Below are 26,676 nucleotides of genomic sequence, written 5' to 3'. Positions count from 1 at the left end.
CTGGCTGGGGAATTCTGGGAGTTGAAGTCCACAAGTCTTAAAGTTGCCAAGTTTGGACAGCCATGGTTTATTTATTTGTGTCCCACATTTCCCATTTTTACAAAAAAAAAACTCAAGGCAGTGAACCTATCCAACATACCTTTCTCCTCTTATTTTTCCCACAACCATCCTGTGAGCCTTATTTATATAAAATAAATCATGCATCTCTGGCCAAATGATATATTTGTAAATAAACTCCTAAGAGAGCAGAAGCTAACTGAAACTTTGGTACCAAGTTAAACCCAACATCTTTCTGCAAATTTGGCTGCATAGTTCATGTTTACTTTCCATATTCATTACAGTGAATATGGGAAATGCAGTAGTTTGGACACCCATTCAGGTAATCCTTTTTAGCACCAGTGGCAAAAATAATAGCTTCAAATATTTCCTTTAGCTAGCTAGGAGCTATTCTTGCTTTTTAATTCCCCCCCCCTCCATTCATTTTTTTTTGGGGGGGGGGGAATCCATAATCAACTGTTTATATTTCAGAAAGCTGTTGAGTGGAGAATTGCTTGATCGTCATTGTAACATCACACATATATGACCCGCTTAAAGAATATAATTTAAAAGTGTTGAATGCCACTACGTAGCATAATTTTTTTTTGACCCAAATCTTGTAGGTCTTCACCATTATTGTTTGAATTTAATGAATTAATTTAAAAAAAGAGCAGCAAAGGCTGTCGTTTTGTTTCATGGTTCCAAAAATATCATTTAGAAATATTGCAGATGTCCACATACTCAGTGCATACTTGGGGTCTAAAGGGTATGCATTTGAAAATGGTACTTCAGCATTGTACTCAGATCCTAACCATGGGAATCCTTTTAGTTGCTCTTTCAGTTAATTTGCTTTTGAACAGTTTACTTTGTAATTTACTCTTGCACAGAGCTCTCACGAGGGGAACTTCTCTGTAGCTGATGAGGTTATTTTAGTGTGCTGTGATCTTCATTGCTGCGACAAATTGACTCATAATTGAAGTGGCATTTGTACTATATCTTGTTTTCTGCACAGTTTCAAATAAAGGTCTCCATAGTACATGACCAAGTAATGGTTTTTATATTTTAATAGTATGACTTTGATATATACAGCATTCTAATATCAGAACTTGTATGATATATGTTTTGGCTGATGGGAAATCTTAAATGCTCTCTGAGGTGCAAAGATGCCATGGTTAGTCCAGGGCTTTTCTTACAGTCTGTTTGAAGTTGAAATTGCTTTTTAAAGGGCTCTGAATATCTTTTGTCAGCACCAGTTCAACCTTAAATTCAGAACTAAAATAGCACCTTTTTTATTGTTACCTTTTAGAACAAGGCATTGAACAGCTGAATTCCCCCCCACCCCCCGGAGTCAGGCACATAATAGTCGTTATGGAGGGAGCAGGATAAACAATTCCTAGTACCTCATGAATTTAGTACAGAACCGTTGCCTCCGCCAGCCAGTTGGTTTTCGGGTCTCTGCCGCGCATGTGCAGGGGGGAGGGGTGCATGCAGGAGACACACTCACATGCATGGGGGTGGGGGTGACACACATTGAATTATGGGTGTGCACACTTTTGGCACGCAGCGACAAAAAGGTTAGCGTATAGAAGATTGTATGTGTGTTGGGAGGAGGGTGTCTTGGTTATTCCCATATCACAATTTATTATGAGCAGATATCTACCTGTGATTCCTGTGCCATTAAGATTTCTCAGTGTCTCTTTTTCTTTCTGCAGGTGACTTGGTTCGAATGGTTGTGTAAATTGCCACAACAGTAGTAGATATAGCCATTTATTCCAGCATAGGATAATGGCCTCTGGAATGGAGACTATGCTGGTTTTGTTGTATTCGGGTCTCTCTGTATATATATATATACAGAGAGAATGAAAGTAGACACTTAATTTGACTTTCTCCTTTAAAAAATTGTGAACTAACAATTCCGTCACTATAAATATTTCAGTGACTTCTTTTAGAACTCGTGTTCCATTTCCCTCTCTTTTTTCTCTTCAGTCCACCTGTTCTTTCAAGATAAAATATGGTTTTTCAAGTGTCTGCTACATTGTTTCTTAGATTAGCCTTCTTACATTAGCCTGTAACATGTAGCGGCTTGAAATTGAGTAAAAAGTGGCACATGCTCATTGATCCCACCTATTATTTTTCTCAACATTTATGTACTGCATTCATGTGAAAAATTTTAAATAACCGTTCTCATTCACATATATCTCTCAGTCTGGTCCAGGGTCCTCCTTTAGTAAATCTTGAATAGGTGCAGAATTCTTCTTTGAGTGGAAGTGAATGCAGTTCTGCTGTTTATGTGGAAGCTAAGGAAAATGAGAGGCCATTGAAAGTCCATTCTTTCTACTCAGTTTTCAGAGTTTGTACTTTCAGATAAATACCTGAAGAAATCTTAAATTCCATTTTTCTGAGTGGTGCAACATACTAAATAATGAATACAACATCATCATTTTGAGAATGAAAGCTGCTTGAGAAGCAGGAGAGTGATGAGCCATCTAAAATGATTATATTGGGCAACATTTTAGCACTGTTTTTGTTGATAATCAGCATCTCAATTTTTTCATCTATAGATTATGTGTCAATGTGAGCTTGTAGATGTAGAACACCTGATGGACACAGTAATGATGTTTAATTTTTATGTGAATGCTATATAGAATGCTATTTAAGCATCATAGAAGACTAATGAAATGTCCTCCCCAAAAGTAGCAAATAAACCAGTGGTGACATCCAAGTGTGGGCGTGGCTTGGTGGGCATGGCTTGGTCATATGACTGGGTAGATGTGGCCAGATTGACGTCACTCACTGTTAGATCCAGGAGCAGCACATTCTGCCCTTCTGAAGCCCTCCAACGCTTTGAGTTTCAGTGAAAACCAAAGACAGCACATTTCCCTAGAAGAATCTGATACCAACCCAAAAGCATGGTGGTAGAGATGTTATGGTTTGGGGCTATTTGGCTTCATTGGGACCTGGGCATCTGTCCATCACAGACTCCACTATGAATTCTTCATTGTATCAGAGGGTGCTTGAGGGTAGTGTGAGAACAACTGTCGGAAGACTGAAATTCAGCCAAAAGTGAACCTTGCAACATGTTTACTAAACAATTTACCGCTAAACTGTGGTAAATTCCCCAAGAAATGGCTGGGGAGGGGGAGGAAATGAAGGGTTTCTAGAAATGGATTGCATAGCTGAAAAGATCCTACTTGGTGGAGCAGAGGGGGAAAAGTTCCTCTTAGTCAATGTCAGAGACTGATAGACAGTTGCAATGTAAGAGAGATCTGGGCATTTTACAGCTCCCAGGCCACATCCGGCCCTTTAGTTGTCCCTGTTGGCCCTTTGGCTGTCTATGTCCTGCCTGCATGCAGTTAGAAATCAAATGTAAATAAGTCAATATCATGCATGCAATACAACTGCATTACTTTTATTTTGACGGCAACTGCTTTTATTTTCCAGTTTACGTATGTGCGTGTATATGTGGCTATGCACCTTCAGAGCCCTATTGGTTCACCCTTCCATAACAGTCCCGGTTTCTTATGTGGCCCCTTGGAAAAATTAATTGCCCGCCCCTGGTATAAGATATGAGGTGCCAAAGGGAACAGTACCACATACTGTTTCTTTCAAGGGGTGTCTTTATTTTTTCCACAGAAGGAAATGATATGTCTATTAATTTGTTGTTAAATAAATGATTGCAACATCTATTCTTCATAGGGTTTTTTTTGTCCAATTACATCACTTTTATTTTTATATACTATTTGAATAAAGATAAAATATTACTATATCCACATGTGTTTGAAAATAAAACTCTACACGGGGCTACTTCTTCACATAACTATGCCTGAATTATTTTCTGCTGTAGCTTTTTCGGTGTTTCCCGTTCTCTTGTTCCTTGAAATATGATGTTTCTTCCTTGCTTTGGTGTATATCTTCATGTACTAATGATTACTGTAGATACACTATATTGCCAAAAACATTCGCTCACAACTGATTCTGATTATGTGGATGGGTGAGCGAATACCTTTGGCAATATAGTGTATATTTTAAAAAGTTTGACTTGAAATTCAAGTGTTAAGTCTGGTAAGAAGGTTAGATAAATGAGCTAGTGCTGCAGGCAAACAGTTTAGTGGCTTTTATTATACATTAATCACTTTATTTTAGGCTCTCGTTTAAGATGAGACTACTGAAATGCTGCATTCCAGCTATTTTTTAAAAATGCCTCCCCCCTTTTAATAAACACTTGTATTTGTGATGAAGTTAAGTAGTGGCTAGCAATTCTGCTGCTATGTGTAGCTATTAAGTAGGATTGTATGATGTGCGGGTGTGTCTCCGAAAAAATGTGACGTATTGAAAAGTTCACAGAAGAAAATATACTTGTATTTCTTCTTTTTTCCCAGAACACATCAGTAATGGAGGATCAGAATGAAGATGAGTCTCCAAAGAAAAACACATTGTGGCAGGTAGGCTTAATTCAGATTTCCTTATATTTAATATTATCTTTAATAATTTACACAGTTACTGTAGAAGTGTTCCCTTTGATGCTGGTTTTATTTAGTGTACTATTGAATAAGGAGCAGCTGTAAGAGCTTTTGTTTTGCTAAGACAGAATTGCTAAAAATATTTGCTTGCTCACTGAGGCCCCAAGAAGCTCATCCAAAATTCTTTACAGTTGTTTATTAGTCTGTTGTCTAAACTGATACGTTGATCCATACTATGGGTTCCTCATGTTTATGCCCACCTTCCTTACATTCCAGATTCTCTGCTTACATATTCTGAATTCCCTTCACTTTCTTTGAACCTTTTTCTTTTGCAGTTGATCTCATAGTTCTCTGTAGTCACTAGGTGGTGCTGTAGGTACAGAAATACTGCCTATATGAGAGACCATGAGCATTGCTGCCATTATTCACCGTTGCAACATGAAGATGAATAGTGGTGGGGATAAACGTTCACTTGACACTTGATTTTTATTTTATTTTGTATTTACGTTGTAGAGATTGGAATTGTCTTCCTAGACTGTACATGATTTAATCCAGGGCTGTCAAACTCACGGCCCGCAGGCCAGATGCACTGGCCACACCCACACCTAGTTTAGCAAAGGGTGACAACACTGACGATGCAAGTTGGACCACCCTGATTGAATCCATTCAGGATTTTTAATCAGAGGGGTTTTTTTTTGGTAACGACTGGCAGTTCTTAACAAGAGTTTGCTTGTATAAAATTGTAAAATACTCTGGGAAATATTTGTATTTTGAATGATTGATTATCTGCCATCAAGTCGTTTTCAATTCCTAGCAACCAACAGAGCCATCTCTAACCAGTTCTTTCAAATCTCCCAATGGTGCCCTCATCTTCATCATAACTGAGTCCACCTATTTTGCTGTTGGTTGTCCTCTTCTTTACATTCTTCCCACATTTCTCAGTATCAGAACCTTTTTCAGAAAGCTGCATCTTCACATAATGTGTGTGAAACTTTGCATAGTGTGTCCAAACTTTGCATAATATGTCTGAAGTTTGTACTTTAGTACGTGGTAAATGTTAGTAACAACTTGTTTAGCCACAGTTACTGTGATGAATAGATAAGGCTTTTAATGACTGTCAACAAATTTATTAAGAATGAAGTATTTATTCTGTATTTGGGGGAAGAGGGGGTAGAATAACTCTAGTGACAGTATTTCAATTGCTATTTTTTTTAATGGAAACAAATATATAAAGAATGTATCAGGTGATAAGAAATTTCTCATTCAGGATTGAAGGGGGAAGGATACCAGTTGGTGTTTCTTGGAAATGAATCAAACTTTTTAGACTCAATGTATGACATGCAAAATGTGGATAACTAGGCTATTGCTATTAATATCTGTAATAGAATATCTGCAATACAATTCTAAAAGTTAAAGGGGAAACATATTTTTTTCTGTTTGTGTTTTTCATAAAACAGATAAGCAATGGAACTTCATCTGTAATAGTCTCAAGGAAACGACCATCTGAAGGAAATTACGAAAAGGAAAAAGACTTGTGTATTAAGTATTTTGACCAGTGGTCTGAATCAGATCAGGTTGAATTTGTGGAACACCTCATTTCACGAATGTGTCACTATCAGCATGGACATATTAATTCCTACTTAAAGCCCATGCTGCAAAGGGATTTTATCACTGCTTTACCAGGTAGGTTTTGTTGCATGTTGTAATGAAATGTAAAATTAAGCCGTTTAGATTACATTACACACTTAACAAATTTTATTAATCACTAAAGCAATTATATGCTTTGTACTCCAGCTGAATAATTGTGATGGCCACTGGATGCCAGTATTGTTCCATTTAAAAATAGATTTTGAACTGTGTGTTTTAAATGGAGTTGTTGCAAATTACTACATTAAGGCTTTCCCTAATTTTGAACCTTGACAAAGGATTTGGTTTAAAGAAGATTGTACTCTATTGTACTTATCTGTGCTTTTCCTAGCTGCTGTTGTAATCTCATTTGGAAGAAAGGCAATCTCTGCTCTTTCTGCTGATCTACTCGGGGTTTTTTTTCCTCCCTCTCTCTGACTTTAAAATTTTACTTCTGTTGTCGTTAGTGTTCTTTTTTGCATTTTTGTAGGAAAAAAATGGTTTGTGTGGGATTAGTTGTCCAGAACACCCTAAAATCCAGATTCTAAATAGTTAAATGGAAATAGGTTCATTGTAGACCCTCCAACTTTGTCAAACTGTGGAATATATTTAGAAAAGGGGAATCCCAAAACATGTCATTGTCCTCATAAAACCTATAAACAAATCAGGAAGACACATTGCAAACAAAATATGGTGAAACAGACTTGTTCCAGTTTGCGGAGGAGTGAGACATACTCTCACTGTATACTCTCCCCTTAATTATTAGACACATGCTGACTTTATGTTAAGGGAAACTAGATTGGAATAAGATGAGCATGTTTTCAAAATGGAGGAAGAACTATCAATATCCTGTGATATATTGATGACACCACTCTGGTAGCTGAATAATGCAAGGATCCTATGAGCTCTGGTAATAGAGTTCTCTCAAACTGTGAGCTGTGGGTGACTACTACTATTATTACTACTACTACTACTACTACTAATAACAACAACTGTTAAGTTTTTTACCAGACTGTGAATCAAATTAAAGATGAAAACGATGACGATAACAACATCATGCAAAGAAGCTGAAGAAACAGTGGACTACCTGGTAAACTGCTGCAAGATGATCGCACAGATTGACTATAAGCAGTGACATGACAAAGTAGCAACAATGGTGCATTGGACGATCTGCAAGAAATACCATTTGCTTATAAGCAAGAACTGGTGGGACCATAAAATAGAGAAAGTCATGGAAAATGAAGAAGTTAAATTGCTCTGGGACTTTAGAATTCAAACAGACAGGCACCTGCCATATAACACCCCGAACTTAACAATTGTCGATAAGAAAGACAAGGAAGTCCAGATAGTGGATTTGGCAGTGCTTGGAGACAGTAGAAGAGAAGACAGAGAACTGGAGAAGATAACAAAATACAAAGACCTACAAATAGAAATAGAACGACTGTGGCAAAGGCAAGCAAGGGTAGTATCAATAGCTTTGGGTGCAATCCCAAAACAACTGGAGCACCACTTGAACACCATTGGCATTGACAAATTTGCCATCCTTCAGTTGCAGAAGGTGGCTTTACTTGGAACAGCTTCCATCCTGCGATGATATCTGTAACACCGTCAAACATCCAGATTTGCCTATCCCAGGTGCTTGGTAAGGATTGGAGAGGTAGCAAAAATGTCAAACCCAGTCTGAACATCTGGCTGACTGCGATGATTAATAATAATGATGATGATGATAATAACAATAATAATAATAATAATTGACTGCACAAGAACAAACAAGCCTTGCAGACTAATTCTGTGAAAGCAAAAATTCAACACGCCAGTAACAACAGCAAATGTTGCTTATGCAATGAGAAAGATGAAACAGTGGATATATTATCAGTGGCTGCAGCAAAGTCTCACAGACTGATTATCTACAATGTCATGATTGAGTTGCCAAAATTATACATTGGAACTTTTGCCATATGTTTGAGTTGGAATGCAGCAAACATTACTGGGAACATCAAGTTGAGAAAGTTCTTGAAAATGAACAGGTCAAGATCTTGTGGAATTTTCGAATCCAAACAGATAAACATCTGGCGCACAACACACCTGACATCACTGTTGTAGAAAAGAAAAAATCTGGTTCATTGATATTGCAATACCAGGTTATGCACGAATTGAAGAGCTGGGAAAAATAATGAAATATTGCAATCTGCAAATTGAAGTTCAGCAATTGTAGAGAAAGAAATCAGTGGTTGTACCAATAGTAATAAGAGCCCTTAGAGCAGCAATGGCGAATCTTTTTTGGCTCGCGTGCCATAAGTGGGGGAAGCGCAGGGGGGTCGTGTGCAGGCATGCCACACCCATAATCAACGCGTGACCCCTACAGTGCGCATGCGTGCACTACAGGCGCAAACCCCCCCCATTTTTGCATGCTTTTTTCGCCCTCCCCAGGCTCCAGAGGCTTTATAGGAGCATGGGGAGGGCGAAAACAGCCTCCCCCGCCCCCCGGGAAGCCCTCCGGAGGCTTCAGGGACCTTCAGGAAGCTCATGAAGCCTCCGGAGGGCATCCGGGGGGGGGCTCTTTTCGCGTTCCCCAGGCTCCTATAAAGCCTCTGGACCCTGGGGAGGGCGAAAAATGGCTTTTAAAAAGGGTGAACTCAGCTGGCCAGCCCGCACATGCGCGCTGGCCAGCTGACAGGGCAGCGCCTCGCGTGCCCTGACAAATTGCTCCGCGTGCCACCTGTGGCACGCGTGCCATGGGTTCGCCATGACTGCCTTAGAGCATACCCCAAAGGGTTGCCTAGATATGTGGAAATTTTGAACTTATTAAACCTTATTAGACCAACGTACTGACTTTGCAAAAAAACACCTTACTTGGAACTGCCTATTTACTCAGACGTTATCTTAACAGCTCCTTGGTTAGGATTTGTTGACTTCTTACCAGTCCCAAACTGTGAATTGAATTGAAGATTAAATCAATAATAATAATCATCATTATCGATAGGTTGTACCTGCCAAGAAAAATAAGGGGCAGAGGGCTATTGCAAATCCATCAAACTGTAGAAGAAAAAAGATGAAGTTTGAATGATTATGTGAACCAAAGTACAGAAAAATTGCTGCAGGCTGTGAAAACGGAGAACAGCATAAAAACAACAGAAACAAAGGCAGAATATAAGGAAAAACAGCTGGATGACAGATTAAATAGATGGAAAACCAAAGCTTTGCATGGACAACACTTGAAAAACATTGAAGGAAAAGGTGATGGCAACCTTACATGGGCATGCCTTAAGTTGGGAACCATCAAGAAAGAAATGGAAGGTTTAATACTCGCTTCTCAAGAACAAGCACTACAAGCTAATGCCATGAAAGCAAAGATACAAAAATCGCCCTGCAATCCAAACTGCCAACTTTGCAACAACAAAGTCGAAACTGTTTCACATTTAAAACGCCAAATGCAATCTGAACATCTGGTTGACTGCAATGAACCATAACAATAGTTTCAAGAAGCACAGTAAAAGTGAGACTAAAGTTAAAGACAAAGAAAACCAAACTCAATCATAATAGGCACAACAACCAAGCATAGATTTATCAGTGAGGGTATTGTGATGATAGGCAATTTCTGCTTTTGGGAGTCAACCATCCTAAAATCATCATCAAAAGACCTGAAGGACAAGTGATTAGGGACTATCTTAGAGAATATCTGTGTGGTTCAACACCAACTTGATGGCATGTGATCAAATCAGTCAGGGCAGTTTGACATTCTTTGATTACATTTGTTGAAATGATTTTAAGTAACTGCCTTTCCTATGTCCCCTGAAATATCAATTTATTAATAATATTGTTGTCACTCCTTCAGTGATGCTTCAAAAAGAGCGAGAGAACTGAAGACAATCTTGTTTTTATTGACTTTCTGTGATATTCAGCCAAATGTATACGAATGGTAATTGGATGAAAACTATGCTAGTGATTCATTCTCTCTGCTATTGTGCTGGCTTTTCATGATGGTTGTCATTAAGTTTTGATTCTGACTTAGGTCTCTTCATGCTAGCTTCTTGTCTTGTTTATCTTTTTTTCCCCTATTGTATATAAGCTAGCTAATTCACTGTTGTAATATTTGATTCTTAATTTTCTTTCCCCCACCCTAGCGCACTTGGAACAAGTGCCATTTCTTTTATTTTCAGTACTTTCTTAATGATCCATCAGTCTATAATTTTTTATTAAACATTTTTCCTGACCTGCTGCTGCTTGATGTTCCCCAGATTCATCCTCGCTATCCGTCTTTAAACTCCTTACTTTTCTTTTCTTTGGCCTTCTCTATTTTTTCCTCTCTGTATTATTAGCTGTCTGGTAGGGTTGTGCAAAATATTTTAAATTCAATACCAAGTACACGCCATTTGATGTTTATCTTACACTCAAAATGCATGTCCTGAATTCAAAATGCTGTCTAAGGGATTGATCACTTTGGAAGTATTTCAACTTCAGAATGGTTCTGTTTCGAACTTGAGAGTCATTCATAATTATTTAAACAGCTTGTTTCGAACAAGCTGAGGAGCTGTCCCAAATTTGAAAAATGGGTTTCAAACTTGAAACGCGATACAGTATTTTTTTTTAATTTAAAATGGTTCCACTTGTACAATGTGTATACTCATAATCTCTTGCATGGAATGCATTTAATTTTCTTTGTAGCCATGATGTATCTGCATTTTTTGAAAATGAATTTGATTTTCTTTTCCATATACATTTTTCAAATATTTATAAAACTACAAGTTGGGAAGGAAAGGCAGCATTTTTCCTTTCTTTTCCCTCCCCCACCCACTCTGTGCAAATTGTAGCAAGCAGAGTAGCAAAGGTATAGAAAGCTGTGGCAAACTACTTGTGTATTGCTGCCAAGGAAGGTATCCAACAAGATGCTAAAAGTCGGGTTTTACATGAAAGAAATGTTTTCCTGATAGTGCTATTATTAACAGAAGTTCAAGCCTTGATGTTTTTCTTGTTACCATTTTATTTTTGGATCCCTGCATACCATACCACCTAAGTCAGTGATGGCGAACCTATGTGCGCGCTGGCCAGCTGAGTTCACCCTTTTTTAAAGCCATTTTTAGCCCTCCCCAGGCTCCAGAGGCTTTATAGGAGCCTGGGGAGGGCGAAAAGAGCCTCCCGCGCCCCCCAGGATGCCCTCCGGAGGCGTCAGGGAAGCCTCCGGACAGTCCCTGAATCCTTCGGAGCGCTTAAAACGACCCCCCGAGCAAACCGGAAGTGACTTCCGGTTTGCGCGGAGAGTCATTTTAAGCGCTCCGAAGGATTCAGGGACTGTCCGGAGGCTTCCCTGACGCCTCCGGAGGGCGTCCAGGGGATGGGGGAGGCTGTTTTCGCCCTCCCCAGGCTCCTATAAAGCCTCTGGAGTCTGGGGAGGGTGAAAAAAGAATGTAAAAATGGGGAGGAGCGCCTGTAGTCCGTGCATGCGCACTGGGGCCGCGCATTGCATTATGGGTGTGGCACGCCCGCACATGACCCCCCCTGCGCTCCCCCCACTTATGGCACGCGAGCCAAAAAAGGTTCACCATCGCTGACCTAAGTGGTTTTTTACGAAGGGGATGGAAAATATTTTGAATAAATAACCGGAACCCGCATAGCCTTTCACAGAAGCTTTGCTTTCTGTATTCTAGAGCAATTAAAAGGGTGCATTGTTTGGGGAATCCATTTGCAGTGCAAAACAAAGATGCATTATGCTTGAAGAGCTTCTGTGGCTTATTTGGTTAAATGTGTAATCTTAGCATTATGTTACTAACTCAAATAGCAAGCACTAATCATAATTGAAAAAGTTATGTTCAAATGTAGTTTTAAAATCTCACCAGTAAAGAAATAGGGAGGGGGGAATGGTGTTTGCATAATCCTGAAAGATACATAAATGGTCATGACCGTTTATTCTGTCAGCTGTTCTGAATTAATCGTATAATTGGCTAATGTAACATAAAAACAAAACGTTCTGAAAAAAGATAGTTTTATATAAACTTAGAATGTTCAGCTAGTTTCCTCTTGCTACCATCCTTTCTGAAATGTGCACCTGTCTACATATACATAAAATGGAAAATATTTGTGGTTTCTGGCTTCTTTTTAATGGAAAAAAGTGATAACTACAATATGAACTTTAAAAAAAATTGTAGTAGAATGTTTAGTCTGCATAGACTGTTCTTGTCAAGCTAGTTGCGGTTAGCATGTAGTGGTGAAGGCATTTGTTTCAAACTTCAGGCAAACTATAGCGTCACATGATTTAGATGATGTTGCTGGAGTAAAGGCTGTTCCTAGCGTTAAAAGTTTGAGTTTGGTCTCCTGGTTACAGAGAAAGAGGGGGGTTATTTTTTCCAATGTATTCGTATACAGTCACAGATTTCCTCCACACAGTCTTTTCCTATATAATCAGAAAGATATAAATTGACATAAATGATTGTGTGGGCTGTTTAATTGTCAATTATTTTTTATCAAGTCATATGTTTTAACTGATCACTAATTCTTCCTTGTTGATCTAGTATAAAATAATGAATTTAATAAATGAAGGTAAGTGGACCCCCAAGACTGAATGAATGGTGAATGTGAGAAAGTATATTGTCAATTTAGGGGGGAAAACATGTGGAGTTAAAGTTTGGTTGATGAATGTGATGAGATTGATATAGTCTGAAAGGCCTTGCATACAGCCAGTAGCTGCTTTGCAAAGGGCCAGGCCGGGCATTGCTTCATCAGTAGTATTGCAGTAACAGGAGGAAGAAGACGCAAAGGTCAGTTGGAGGCAGTAGAGTTTAGGATGGTTAGAAGGGCAGAGATGAGGAGAGACAAATGGCGGGCTGGAATTGAAGCAGAGGCAAGTGTGGTAGAGAGGGAGAAGCATGAGGTCCTCGTTTAACCTTGGCACAGTGCTGGCCTAACAACTTCTACCAGGACTAACAAAACTGCTGTCTCTTAAGCGATGAAGTTATATGAAGTTTTGCCTAACGAAAGTATCACTTAGCAATGTAAATTCTAGTTCCAATTAAGGTCATTAAATGGGGACGACTATCCAGGATGGTCCTACTGGTGGTCTTCCCCTCCCACATCAAGAAGTTGCAACTGAATTTTCTACTGGTCGTCAACCTTCTCTTTTGGGGAAGGTATAGAAAAGACGGTGGGGCTCCAGCACTCCTGGAGAAAGCAGATTACAGTATGTGAATCTTTCAGCTGGGTTGCAAATCTGCATACACGATGAAGATAACATAAATTGTGTGTGCATGTGTGTGTGCATGCATGTATGCACATTCCATAGTACAGTGATTCGTTCTCTTGTGATCAGTTCCTGTGGTGTTGATATAAGTAATGTTTACGGAAGAAAGTTAGAACCACTAAGAAATTCCAAGAAATTCACCAATTACCTTGAATCAACTTCGATTCAATACCTCATTTTTTTTTCTTCCCACACAATCTAATAGACGGTTTGTTTTTGAGCAGGTTGGATTGTTATCTACTCTCCTTTGTTTTAACAATAGCTCGATCTGTGCTGATCTTGTTTTCCAATAACTCTGAGATTTAACTATCACAGTACATTAGCCTTACCCTAGTCACCCCACATGACACTTCTTGACTAAAGTCTACAAGTATCAACAGTGTCCTCCACCCCAGATGTTTGAGGAAATGGGAGCCAAAATTATACTTCCAGTTTTTGAGGACCACAGAAACTATGAAGATTTCTCCTGAAGCATCATGACTGTAATATGGAGAGTGGTTGAGGGTGGGAATGGAAGCTAGAGGCTTCCATTCTTCATCCTATAGATGATGTAGTAGAGAGAATAGCACTGCTGAATATTTGACATTTGTGCCGCCAGATGTTGACCGTGTGATCTAAGTCGGGCCCTGTGAATAATAAATTGTCCACCATTTTTTAAAGGGAGATATAATTCTTTGACCAAATGCATGTTTTGGAGCCCAAGGTAATAACATGAGTTCTAACTTTCAAGCAGCTAAAGCTAGAAATCCCTTTTGAACCAGCAGCCATATTGATCTGCTTTAAATGATGTTTTCAGCCAGGTGAAAAGAAGCAAAGCTCCCAAGAGCTGTTTTATGCTGGCCAAGACTAAGGCAGGATTCATTTGTCCTGGCAAATTTGGACAGGGAATAGTACTTAATGCTGTAAGGCAAACATTCACCCGTACCTTCATTGAATGGAGTTGGAATCATGCCTTGCTATTTCTAGGAATAGATGGTCCCTGTCAAATCGGAAACAGCACTTCAGGAGCTGCTTTTTGTTAGATCAGTGCCCTTGCCCAATTTGAGATTGGCATGCTTAGTATTGGATTGAACCACACAGAGCAATTCAAAATGCAATCACTTGGTTGCAGTGCGGGTGCACACACGGCCATTGAAACTCCAAAATGTTAATATTTGCATTGCAAGTCCTTGTAGTAGAGATTCCTTGAATTTTGTTCTAAAGGCTTGTTATCAAGTAAGACTATTGTCATTTCTGTAGGAAAACCATGATGTACTAAAATCCTCTTTGTATAACATAAATTAAGAGTCTAGATCACAGATTATTCTACTTATAAATAAAGATATGTTTTTTTATACTAAATAATTGGGTTCATTTTTGGTACCATGTTTTCCCGAAAATAAGGCCCAGTCTTATTTTCTTTTGGGCAACAAAATAAACATCAGGTCTTATTTTCAGGGGATGTCTTACACTGCAGCCAGGCCTCCCATGGCCCAACACCTATCACGCTGCTGGCTGACTTCTGCGGCTGCTCACATCCAGACGCTGTGGCTTGTTGCGCCAGTGCTGAAAAATGCAATCAGAAAAAAATAATGAAAATGTTTCTTTTAATCATGTTTAATGCAGCTCTCTGGTTCCCAGCTAGACATATATTTCCGGATAACATGCAGGGGTCCAAAAGATCTTATTTGGGATGGGGGGGGGCACCTTCAGCTCTTGAATATTGAATCATAGCTTTCTGTGGAGTATTTTGTGCGCATTACACCGCATTTATCTGCAGTCCTGAATTCAACAGTTTCACAGTTTGAAAAGTATTGCAGGTTTCAAAGTGTTTGTTTCACTAAGATTGACAATTCTTCTTCTTCTCTCTCTCTCTCTCTCTCTCTTTTAATAGAACAAGGCTTAGATCACATAGCAGAAAACATTCTCTCCTACCTAGATGCCAGATCCCTTTGTGCAGCTGAATTGGTTTGTAAGGAATGGCAGCGGGTTATTTCAGAAGGAATGCTTTGGAAGAAGCTTATTGAGAGAATGGTACGAACTGATCCACTCTGGAAGGGGCTCTCAGAAAGGAGGTGCTGGTATGTATTTGTGCAAAAGGAATAAACATTCATTCTCTTTTGGAATGGAAATACCTCCCTTAGTGTACTGAGCACATCTGGTCTGATTGGGCAGTAATGGTGGTAAATGTAGAACAAAATGCAATGCATTTCTTAGTTAAGAGTTATTTAGCCCAGTTCTTTCTCTATCTTTTTTGCTTCTTGAATTGGCTCTGATCGTCCTTTTGCGTGTGTATTTCATTGAGATCAGCTAATAAAGTCAATGCAGGGAAGCCTTTGTATTTTGTAGGCAACGAAGCTATTGGTGTTTAATTACAGAAAGAACATTCATAGCCTTCCACACTATTCTGTGTGATAAAGACATGGAAACTAGTGTCTAAGCCTCAGGAAGATGAGAATACATCTCTGGTTACATTCAGCTACCCAAGCCAATTTCTCTCTAGGGCAGTATTATTATTTTTTGCAAGTGTGGGAATAGAATCAAAAGTAGAATTTTTAACTTTTATGTGTGGATTTAACAAAAACGAACAGTATGGATCATTGAATTCTCACTTTGGCTCTTTCAATGTTGCTTTTTAGAATGGAGTTTTTATAAAACAAGAACAAAAAACACAAAATAAGGTGTGAATGTTATAATTGGTGGTAGGTTCAGGGTGTCTAATTTTTTTTCATGCAGCGTAACAGAATTAGTTAAGTGGCTTTACAGCGTCAGTATATTGCTGATATCCATAGAATCATTTCAAACACCTTTATTTCTGTATGAAAAATTTATACCTCTCTTTCTTCTTACTGTTTTATAGGGATCAGTACCTGTTTAAAAACAGGCCCACAGATGGCCCTCCTAATTCATTTTATAGGTCGCTGTATCCAAAGATAATACAAGATATAGAGGTATGTTTTTTCAGATATTACTTAGTTTAAAATGTGCTTGATGTTGTAAAAGGCAAGAGGAAAAAAATTGAAACTCACTGTTTCTGGAAGTTGCAATTTACTTTAAAGGATTTTGAAAATTAAAATGTAGATTCCCTGAAGAAAAAGTGAGGTATGCAGATAATGAGACATTCTTCAGTTGTTGAAATTCATTTTTTTTCCTCATTAATTTGCACTCGGTACTCCATAATGTCAAAGTGAAAGCAGAACTTTAAAATGTCTGTCAATTTATTAAAAGGAAAAAAAAGAAATATCACATTGGCATGTATTCCAACAACTGTAGAATCAGGATGCAGCATAACAAAATTGACCAAAGTGAAGGAGGTCTGAAAACTTTCTGAATGCACCGTAGGTGTCTACTAGATCCCGACTTGTTTGTTTGTTTGATATCTCCCTCCTCCCTCCCCCCAATATTGTCATAAACATTTTGGGAAGACAGATAAGTATACACCATCGAACTAAAGAAATAGGAAAATAATCCACATAGTAAGATCCCAGAGACCTGGATGCATCCTTCTGGGCCATTTCTAAAGTTCTCTGCAGTAAAGCAGAACAGTTGCCCAACAGTCTCTAAACCTGCCATAAAAACAAGTCAAGCTTCCTGAAATATTTGTTCCAAATAGTTATACATTTGTCTAATAAATAATAAATATAATACCAGATAATGATATATCCAGCCTGCTCCAATCTTAGTTGTACATGGAGCTTTAGAAGGGTTTCCCAAGAATTCTGATAAAAAATCAGGATGTGGCCCACTACATTGTTTGTTTGTTTGTGTTCATAAGTAGACTTGTATGCTGCCCATCTCACTTAGAGGTGATTGTTACCTGTTTTGGTGATCTTGGCAGCTAGACTGCCCTTTTTGTCTTGTTCACTTATTAGGAATAACTCCCAATTTCAAGCTGACTCAACTTCTCAATTCGTCAGGGACAGATTTCCATCCACACCTTAACTCCACCACCTTTAGAACTTGAAGGCTTCAGTTCTCTGATATCTCCAGGTCAAGTCAAAGCAGGTCTTTTTAGGGTACCGTAGTTCCTCTCTTTCAAAATCAAAGCTTGATTGAATTAAAACATCATGCATTCTAACTTTTTTCCTAACCTGCTGCCAGGTCCAAGAAACCAAGAGCAGTTACTTCTGAGTAGTTGCTTTGTTGCCTGTAGAAAGAAATCTTGCCAGACGAAAGCGCTTACCTGCATAACTACTAGATATACCCTGCAAAGTGTTAGAAGGAGTCCATCTTCCCTCTTTTACTGCTTACCAAAAATTCAACGTTTCTCTCTACTTTGCTGGAAAAGCCCCCCCCCCTCCAACACACACACACACACACACCTGCCAGCACTATGAAAGATCATTTTATGCTTTGAATGCTGTTGTGCTCTCACGACAGCACCATTTCTCCACGATCACCAATTACAGTCCATCAAAAAGATACGGCCTTTCCTCCCAGCATCTCTTTAGATAGCTATTTGCAGTCCTTAAGCTTTGCTGTGAGATGGCCAAACTGCCATTCCCTTTTCTGATTCATGCTGCCGCTACAAAAAGCAACAGCACCTGCTTGGTGACTTTATGGGCTAAACTGTCTACTTTCATCCTACACTTTTATCTCCATTCCCAGGAAGTTGTGCAGCCTTTGGAAAGGCCACTTTCTGTTTGGTCAGCATAACTCATCTAGTTATGTGAATCCCAGAGGCCACAACAAAGAACTTTATGTGTAGCTTCACTTCTTTGGTTGTCTGTGAGTTCATACAATCTGCAGTTCTACCCTGCTTGTCTCAGGTGACCTCATGATCTCACTGTTCTTTTGGCTCTACCTTGCCAGCCAGGAATTAAATTAAATGGTGTGGTATGTGTGGGTGTGGAACTCCTGCTAAGCAGTTATGGAAGATTCTAGATAGGGCTTTACCTGGTGCACCCTGTGTGAATTCACAGACAACCATTTGTTGAAGATGAGTAACTAGCATGGTTAGTAGAGAGGAAACTTTGCTCAGGGTTTGGTTTTCATGCTCTGAGTAGCAAAGCATCAGCACAGATGTAACAGAGTAATTGTAGTTATCCTTTGAATTAGGAAAATAGTGATAGCTATGTAAGAGGCAAGTAGTGCCTGAAATAGCCAGTGCTCTGATTGCCAAACCTGGATTCTGTAATGGGCAGGGTTACACAGTCTGTGTTGTATCATCAAATACAGTATTTGATTTGGGTATAGATGAATCCTGATAGCAAATAGAACCAGGTACTGCTGGTCATCCATGTATCTACCCACTGGACTATTGTTTAATTCTTTCAGATGTTTTCCTCTTCGTATTTTCATATATATTTATCCCTGCCAATTTCTTTGCAGCTATAATGTTTCTGTGGATTGTGGCTATATTCCCAGTATATTGGCAACCGTCACAGTGAAAAAGATTTTAGAAATTCTCAAAAATATGAAACTTTTTCCCACAGTAGCAGTACCACATTGCTGTTTCTCTGAAATCTCATACACCCAGAGAATGGAATGGTGCACCTGCTTAGGCTTTTTTCTTAGCTCTTTGGTTTAGGGAGGAATAGCACATTCCTGTTGCTTTGATGTTCAATCCACACATGGAAAGCAAACTCCCTCTAAACATTTTGATAGAATTGATTTGACTAGGATTAATGAACAGCCTCTTATGCTGCAACTCAAGAATTAGTGACCTTCCAAAATATTTGGATCACTTCAGCTATTGCCCACATGACAAATGTGATGAACTGTAAACAGAAATTTTAATAAGTTAAACATTAATTAATTGGAGCCTTATAGCTTAATCCTGAAAGACCTATCTAATGTATGTGACATTAATAGAAAGAGATGTAATCAGTTTACATTTTGGGATGAGAGGAAGCAAATTAAATGAGGTTTCCCACAGTCAGGGTTTTTTATTTCAGAGTATAACACATATACCGTATTTTTCGGAGTATAAGACGCACCAGAGTATAAACCGCACCAAGGTTTTGAAGAGGCAAATTTTAAAAAAGTTTTTGCACACTGCAAACCTCCCCAAAACGGCCCGTTTTTTGTCCAAAAAAAGGACATGGATAGCCTTTAGGAGGCTTATAGAGTGTGACTGGGGGTGGGGGGTGGGCAAAATTGAGCAAAATAACAGCCCATTATTTGCTCATTTCTGCCCTCCCCAGCAGTTCTCTGAAAGCCTCCATAAGGCTATGCACGGCCATTTTGGTGAAGGGGTAGGGTTTCAGGAGGCAAAAAATGCTGTATTCAGTGTGTGAGACACACCCAGATTTTCAGCCTCTTTTTTGAGGGAAAAAGGTGTATTATACTCCGAAAAATACGGCAATACTTCACACTGTGAAAGTTCTATTTAATTCTATGTTCACATCATATACATGAAGAAAGAAATGCACCAAGCTAGTAGGACAAACAGGTATGATAATAATTGAAATTCCAAAAACAGCCAGCAAACTACCTATTTCTCAGCTCTGCCTTACTGATTTATGTATGCTTAATCTGCAGTTGTGAGCAATAATTATAAATGAGGAAAATAGTGAACATAGTGTTTAAAATGACAAATAATATTAAATTGCCACAGTAGTAAATGAGGTGTGTGTCACAGGGGAAAAAAACACTTTATATTTCAAAGCCAAGTCAGATTGTCATGTTCTGCTAACCATTTTAATCAGATCAGCCATGATCAGGCAAAGGCAAAATCTCGAGAGCTTGGTTGTGCTGAGTTTCAGATGATCTGTTCAGAGGAGTAGAGCAAGACTCGTATTCCTCCCTTACTTTCTCCCTGGAGCAGCTTCCAGCTCAGCATAATCCACCAGCCCTTGCTCCCAGTTTTTCCAGCACTTTCCTTCCCTCCCTTTAGCTGATGTCCCAGCACAACATAGTTGCTAATCACCTGCCCCGTCCCCGGTATTTTGTTTCCTTTATCACCCTTAGTCACCCATGGTCTTGGTTTTTCTCTGTAATCCCCAAAATAATTCTGCCTGACTCAAAACTGCTTCATTTTGTTCCATGAATGGAGTCAAACCACATTTGACATGGGTCATCCAAAATCATCTGTTCTGTGCAGAGAAGATTTTGTGTAGCTTTATTATTAATTGTGTCATCGAATATATCATTTGGTTCAGAAATGTGCTGACCTCTCATATACAGAAATGCCATAGCCAAGGTTTGTTGTTCCCTCTATTCTCTTTAAGTGAGCGCAAGAAACGTAAAACCTCTAAACTGAATAAAATAAATGTTAACTCAAAATGTTTTTATATGAAAAATTAAATTATAGAAAGTATATGCATATCAACATTAAAAACCTGGTAATAAGCATCTATGCCCTTATAGTTCTGTTTTTAAGCTTTTCTAAAATTTGGAAGCGGAGGCACGGGCAGCTCTCTTCTGTGGTTCCTAAGGATGAAGCCTGTCACTATGAATTGTGCCTCCCTCATAGAACAGGAACTGCAACTTGTGTGCTTGGAACAAGTGCACTAGAAGAGTAGGGCCCTTTTGAAGATAAACAGTCCTGCAGGTGCCAAGCACTGTAAGGCTTCATAGGATGATGCCGGTACTTTGAATTGTACCAGGAAACCTATAGGTTCAAAGGTTATTTCTGAGTAGTGGGTCCCACATATTAATGTGTGGGCTGTTCTATGTTGTTCCAAAAGCAGCTTCAAAAGCAGCTTCAGGAGGAGCCACTTTAGAGGATTCTAACAAGAAGGAGGCAAGAATGAATCCGGAGTAGCTGGCAAAGGCTTGCTTAAAATACCATTGCGATGATGAAATTTTAGTGGTATCTGGTAGGATTGTGTATCACCCAAACATTTTCTGCTCTCTTGCAGACAATAGAATCTAACTGGCGATGTGGAAGGCACAACTTGCAAAGAATTCAATGCCGCTCTGAGAATAGTAAAGGTGTTTACTGTCTACAATATGACGATGAGAAGATTATAAGCGGCCTAAGGGATAACTCCATTAAGGTAAAGGGATTTCTTGACGTTAGCAGGGACGAGAGAGGTAGATCATTTTTCATCATTTTATCTAGTCTGCTGTCCTATTGCAGAACCTATCATATCCCTCCAAGGATATATGAAGCAGAGGACTAATTGAAATTAAAAATTGAAATATTAAGCATCCACCACCACTCCACCTGCGAGGGGTTTAAATTAGTGGAGACATGGCAATAGAGAGAGATGTGTTATTTCTATTTAAACATCTTTTTATAAGCCTACAACCTTACATTCAGGGTTATTATTCAGTTCAATGCCAGACTGTGGCACAGAGGCATCTACCGTATTTCTCAGAGTATAAGACTCTCCGAAGTATAAGACGCACCTAGCTTTTGGGGAGGAAAACAAGGGAAAACAAATCTGCCTCCCAGCAATTTTCCTCCTTGCAGCAAACAGTACAGGCAATATACACAGTTTGTGGTGTTACATTTCAGACTATACTTGTACAGATGCTGTTAAAATTGATGTGGCTTTCTGGAAGTATACATTATTCTCTGCTATTTAAAAGAAGATACAATAACTTTGGGCATCTTCAGATCAAGCATTTATTTTAAAAAGCTTCTTCATTTTGTTAACTTGTCTAGAGCAATAATAAAGCAGTCTTTAAAAAGTAAGTCTATTAATTTGAACATCCTATAGACCTTTATAGTTATTGACTTACTTCCTTGCAGCAAACAGCAAACAGCCTGTTTCAGTTTAGCCTGATTTGAAGGGGGGGGAAATCTGCCTCTGCCTCCCAGTAATTTGCCTCTTTGCAGCAAACAGCGCGCTTCACTTTCAGTTTCCGCATGGGCTTCCCGATGATCAGCTGTTTCAGGCTGCAGGGATTGCCATAGCCTATTACCACCTCCGCAAGCCCCATTTTCCTGTTTGCTGCAAGGAGGTAAATTGGTAGGAGGCAGAAGCCAAAGGGTGGGGATATGTGGGTGGGCGGGGCTACATTTGGTGTATAAGATGCACCCAAATTTTCACCTTTGGGGGGGGGAGGTGCATCTTGTGCTCTGAAAAATACAGTAATTATATGTTTTTTTAATCTTTGTTCAGATTTTGGGGTTTTTTATGCCATTCCAAAATTGCACAAATACAGGAGGGTGGGGACAGAAAAGTCTGTGTCCTACCTTGGAAGAATAACTGCAATCTTTCTCACACCAACTCAGCATTTAAATAATTCCTTTATTTATTTATTTTTGTTATATGGTAGATATGGGATAAAACCGGATTGGAATGTTTGAAAGTATTAACAGGACATACTGGCTCCGTTCTTTGTCTACAGTATGATGAAAGAGTAATTGTAACTGGATCGTCTGACTCAACTGTCAGGTGAGTATTTTATAGTAAAAAATATGGCAGAAAGTGGAATGGAGTAAAGTAAATGTAGGACTGCCTTTCCATATTTAAGAAACACTTTTAATATTTTATTTCAATTAATTGGGTTTCCTTCATTACTGTTGTAGGCGCAAATGGATCTATCCTGCCCTATGTAAAACTGACTTGTACCAGAGTCAATCATCAAAATGAAATTATACAAAGAATGCCTTTTCTATTAAAACTGTTTCATTGACTATCTGGACGTGAAAAGGGAAATAATGTTGATGTACAAGAAGTTTGTTTCCAATCCCAGTAGCATCTGATTTCATAGATAAATTTTGTATAATTGTGTACATCAGGGTCCCCAACCCCTGAGCCCAGACCGGCACTGGTCTGTGGTGTGCCAGAAACCAGGCCACCCAAATGAGCAAAGCCCCATCTGAATGCAGGCAGCGCAGGAAGCCATACCCCCCTCCACTCCACAGAAAAACCTCTCTCCACGGAACCAGTCCCTGATAGCCAAAAGGTTGGGGGCTGCTGGTGTACATCATTCAATATTTAATCAGTAGTCATGGCACTCTGAAAATTGGTATAGCGTAAAAAACAAAAACTCTCCGCTAACTTTCAGCTTCATAGCACTTGACCCAAGTTTTCTTTCCTCAGAGTCTGGGATGTGAACACAGGCGAAGTCTTGAACACTTTAATTCATCATAATGAAGCAGTGCTTCACTTGCGGTTTAGTAATGGTTTAATGGTGACCTGTTCAAAGGACCGCTCTATTGCTGTTTGGGACATGGCTTCAGCAACTGATATCACTTTGCGCCGAGTATTAGTTGGCCATCGGGCTGCTGTTAATGTTGTGGACTTTGATGATAAATATATTGTATCTGCTTCTGGAGATAGGACCATTAAAGTAAGTTGGTAATATGTTTCTAAAGCAGTGATCAATGTGTTTAGCACACGTCTAACTTCTGAAATCTCTCTAAATTAATTTCTGTAGCTATTTGTTCAATTGCATTTGCTTTTAAAATATTACCTAAATATTACCTTTTAAAATTCATTTTGATGGCTTGAGACTTCTATCATATGTTTTCATAATGTCTTTGGAGGATACTTTGATTGGTACATAATATTTCCAACATATTAAATAAGATACATTTGTATTGGTTAATTCGTTTGAAGAGCGTGGTGGCTCATTGGTTAGGATGCTGGGCTGACAATTGGCAGGCTCATGTTCATAACTACAGGATGGAGTGAGCTCCCATCACATCTCCAGCTCCCGCCACCGCCAACCCAGCAGTTCAAAAAGGGGTTACTGAGAGTAGATACATGGGCACCACTTTGGTGGGCAACTTAATGGGGACATGAAAGGAGCCTCTAATTGGGTGTCTCCTGGGCAACGGTGATGTCACTTTTCAATCCAGAAGCACTTCAGTGCTACCAACACAAATGACATTGTCGTCATCATAGTTAATTTGTGATTATAATTTTTTTTTAAAAATGATATTCTGTTTTAGTCACAGTTCAGTTGGCTAAAGACCACTGGCAAATGAATCTTTCCAAACTAAGGGTGGTATAATGGTGTGCAGTCAAGATTCATTGCTTGTCTCCTCCAAATGATAGTCCCTGGAAAGCTTGAAGATGACGAGATGTCAGTGGGGTTAATTTTTGAAAGGCAATAAATGCTTTACAATGTTACACAAACATACTTCTGCTTGCACAGATTCCTATATCTTCCTCCATCACAAAATGTGCTTTGAAAGTCTTCCAAACTAACAAAATATTGGTTATGGTGGTGGAGAGAATGGGTGTCATGGAGTTGGTGATGAAGGACATTAAGGTTCTGTTTGACCAGTAAGACAACATCTATGGGTGCAATAAATAATTCGGTCCAACCCAGAGTTGTCATATCAATGGATTTTAATGCTGATTGATATTTGGGAAGAGTATTTAGCAGATTGAGGGCATATGCTGTGGGGAAGAATGGGGTGGGGGGGAAACCTGCTATTCAAAAATACTCTTCCTCATTTAATGCAAAATATTGTCCAATGCTGTTGTGCAATTGACGCTGTTTTATGTTAATATAACAAAAATGCACTTGTGAGTGATATATACTAAGGAAAGTTTTCAGCACTGAGAATTAAGATTCACAGAATGAAAATTTCATCAGGATTCATGTTAAGCTCTCCAAAATTTTTGACCCGTGGCTTTTCATCCTTAAGTGACAGAAAATCCAAATTGCCTCACTCTTTATTTTCCACACAGGTCTGGAGTACAAGCACGTGTGAATTTGTTCGCACTCTTAATGGGCACAAAAGGGGTATTGCCTGCCTCCAGTATAGGGATCGACTTGTTGTGAGTGGATCATCAGACAATACCATTAGGTAGGTAGTAAATTTCTTTTATTTGGATAATGTAAGTGGGACATGTTTTGATGCATAAGAGCAGCTTTAGTTTTGTACATACTAAATATCTGAGAGTTGGGGGAAAAGACGTGGAAAGTAGGAAAAAGTAAAAAGAAAATAGCAATATTTTTAGAGAAGTGTAGATGGTACCCGGTTCATTCTTTGTTGATGGGATCTCTGACAATAGGACAGAGAAATTCCCACTGTCTCATGACGCTCCAACATATCCCTCATGGCTCAGATGTCGAGACAAATCAGGATCAGATTTCTGGGTCTGCACAGTGGGAGTGGGAGGAGATTTTGAAGAGCAGATTTATCTTTGTGTGATGTTGGATTTCAGTCATTTTATAGAGTTATGCCAATACTGAATTCAGATTAATCTATATACAATAAATGCAACTTCTTATGTTACATTTCAATGGTTCCCAAATTTTCCAATTCTTCTAAGTAGAAAATAAATGAAGAAAAGTCTTGAGAGAAATGGAAAAGACCGTTCTCCAGGTTTTTGGGGGGGAAGGGGTGGGGTTAACCATCATTCCTTCATATTTCTAAGCCCAATTCCTCCAGATGCTCTTTACTCACTTCCAGAATAATTCCCACATGCTTCCCTAGATGTCCTCCCTTATGCTATTTATAGGTCCTTGGCTGTCTTATTCAAAACTCTCAGATGATCTTATTGCAGAGAAGGGAATCTTGGTGGAAAGGATGTGCAAAAACAATGCACTCAAAACAAGCCAATATGTTGATACCGAAGCAACAGTTGATTAAATACTAAAACATAGAAGTAAAAAATGTAGCTTTTCAGAATAAGTTAATGCCTACCAAATTAATCTGTTGATTCAGATATTATGCTATGTTTGAATATGTGCAGGGCAAAGCAGAGATGGGATTGGATTGAATTTGTCCAGTGCATGGTTTTTTCCCCAGACTTTTAGTATAAGTGCGGCTTTGTGAATTACATTTGCTGTTTGCTGGTAGCTTGTTCATCTTGATTAAGTGGCAATTAGCCTTGTAACTGTTTAGCTATAGCTGTAGCGAGTGAACTCTTCTCTACAGGAGATAAGTAAACACTTCATACATGTCCACTCTATTTTTTAAAACAAACTGTATTTGGTTTTTTTCCCCCCCAGACTTTGGGATATTGAATGTGGAGCGTGTTTAAGAGTGCTAGAAGGACATGAAGAGTTGGTTAGATGTATACGATTTGATAACAAAAGGATTGTAAGTGGAGCCTACGATGGGTATGTGTTTCAAAGCTTTTTTCCTAGGCTGTTGTTTTGTTTTGTGTTTGTGACTGTATCTATGTGTAAGAAAGTCACCTTATAAAATTTTATTTTCATTTTGTAGCAAAATCAAAGTTTGGGACCTGCAAGCTGCTCTTGATCCTCGAGCTCCAGCAAGTACGCTGTGCTTACGTACATTGGTGGTACGTAGATTTTGATAAAACTCTTCATTTAACAGTTTTATATAACAATAGTGTGTATTTATGTACTGGATGTTTTGTTATAAAAGTACTAGATATAAGTGGAAATTCTGAGCCTTTTCTTTTGAAACCACTGTGGTAAGAGCCTGAGAGTTGTGCACTGGGGGAGGTGTTGGGGGGGGGGGGTAGGGTATCCGAATATCCATGCCTATGAACTTAATGTCCTAAGATGTTA

The 26,676-nt window shown here is 39.0% G+C and overlaps 1 protein-coding gene across 8 annotated transcripts in view; it reads left to right on the top strand.

The window, feature by feature from the left end:
• The window catches only part of FBXW11 (F-box and WD repeat domain containing 11), a 74,232-nt gene that overhangs the window by 42,770 nt on the left and 4,786 nt on the right, over nt 1-26,676 (top strand). For all 8 annotated transcript variants that reach the window (XM_081942681.1, XM_081942674.1, XM_081942677.1 and 5 more), the window contains 10 exons: nt 4,416-4,478; nt 5,954-6,179; nt 15,227-15,413; nt 16,193-16,283; nt 21,138-21,275; nt 22,507-22,625; nt 23,277-23,526; nt 24,879-24,997; nt 26,149-26,259; nt 26,366-26,444. In XM_081942681.1, coding sequence (XP_081798807.1) covers nt 4,428-4,478; nt 5,954-6,179; nt 15,227-15,413; nt 16,193-16,283; nt 21,138-21,275; nt 22,507-22,625; nt 23,277-23,526; nt 24,879-24,997; nt 26,149-26,259; nt 26,366-26,444 — 1,371 coding nt within the window. In that variant the 5' untranslated portion in view covers nt 4,416-4,427. The remainder of the gene's footprint in view (nt 1-4,415; nt 4,479-5,953; nt 6,180-15,226; nt 15,414-16,192; nt 16,284-21,137; nt 21,276-22,506; nt 22,626-23,276; nt 23,527-24,878; nt 24,998-26,148; nt 26,260-26,365; nt 26,445-26,676) is intronic.

This window comes from Natrix helvetica (assembly GCF_964273705.1).
Source record: "Natrix helvetica genome assembly, chromosome: 2".
NCBI lineage: Eukaryota > Metazoa > Chordata > Lepidosauria > Squamata > Natricidae > Natrix > Natrix helvetica.
Note: the sequence above shows the minus strand (reverse complement) of the source record. Positions and strands in the feature narration are given on the sequence as shown.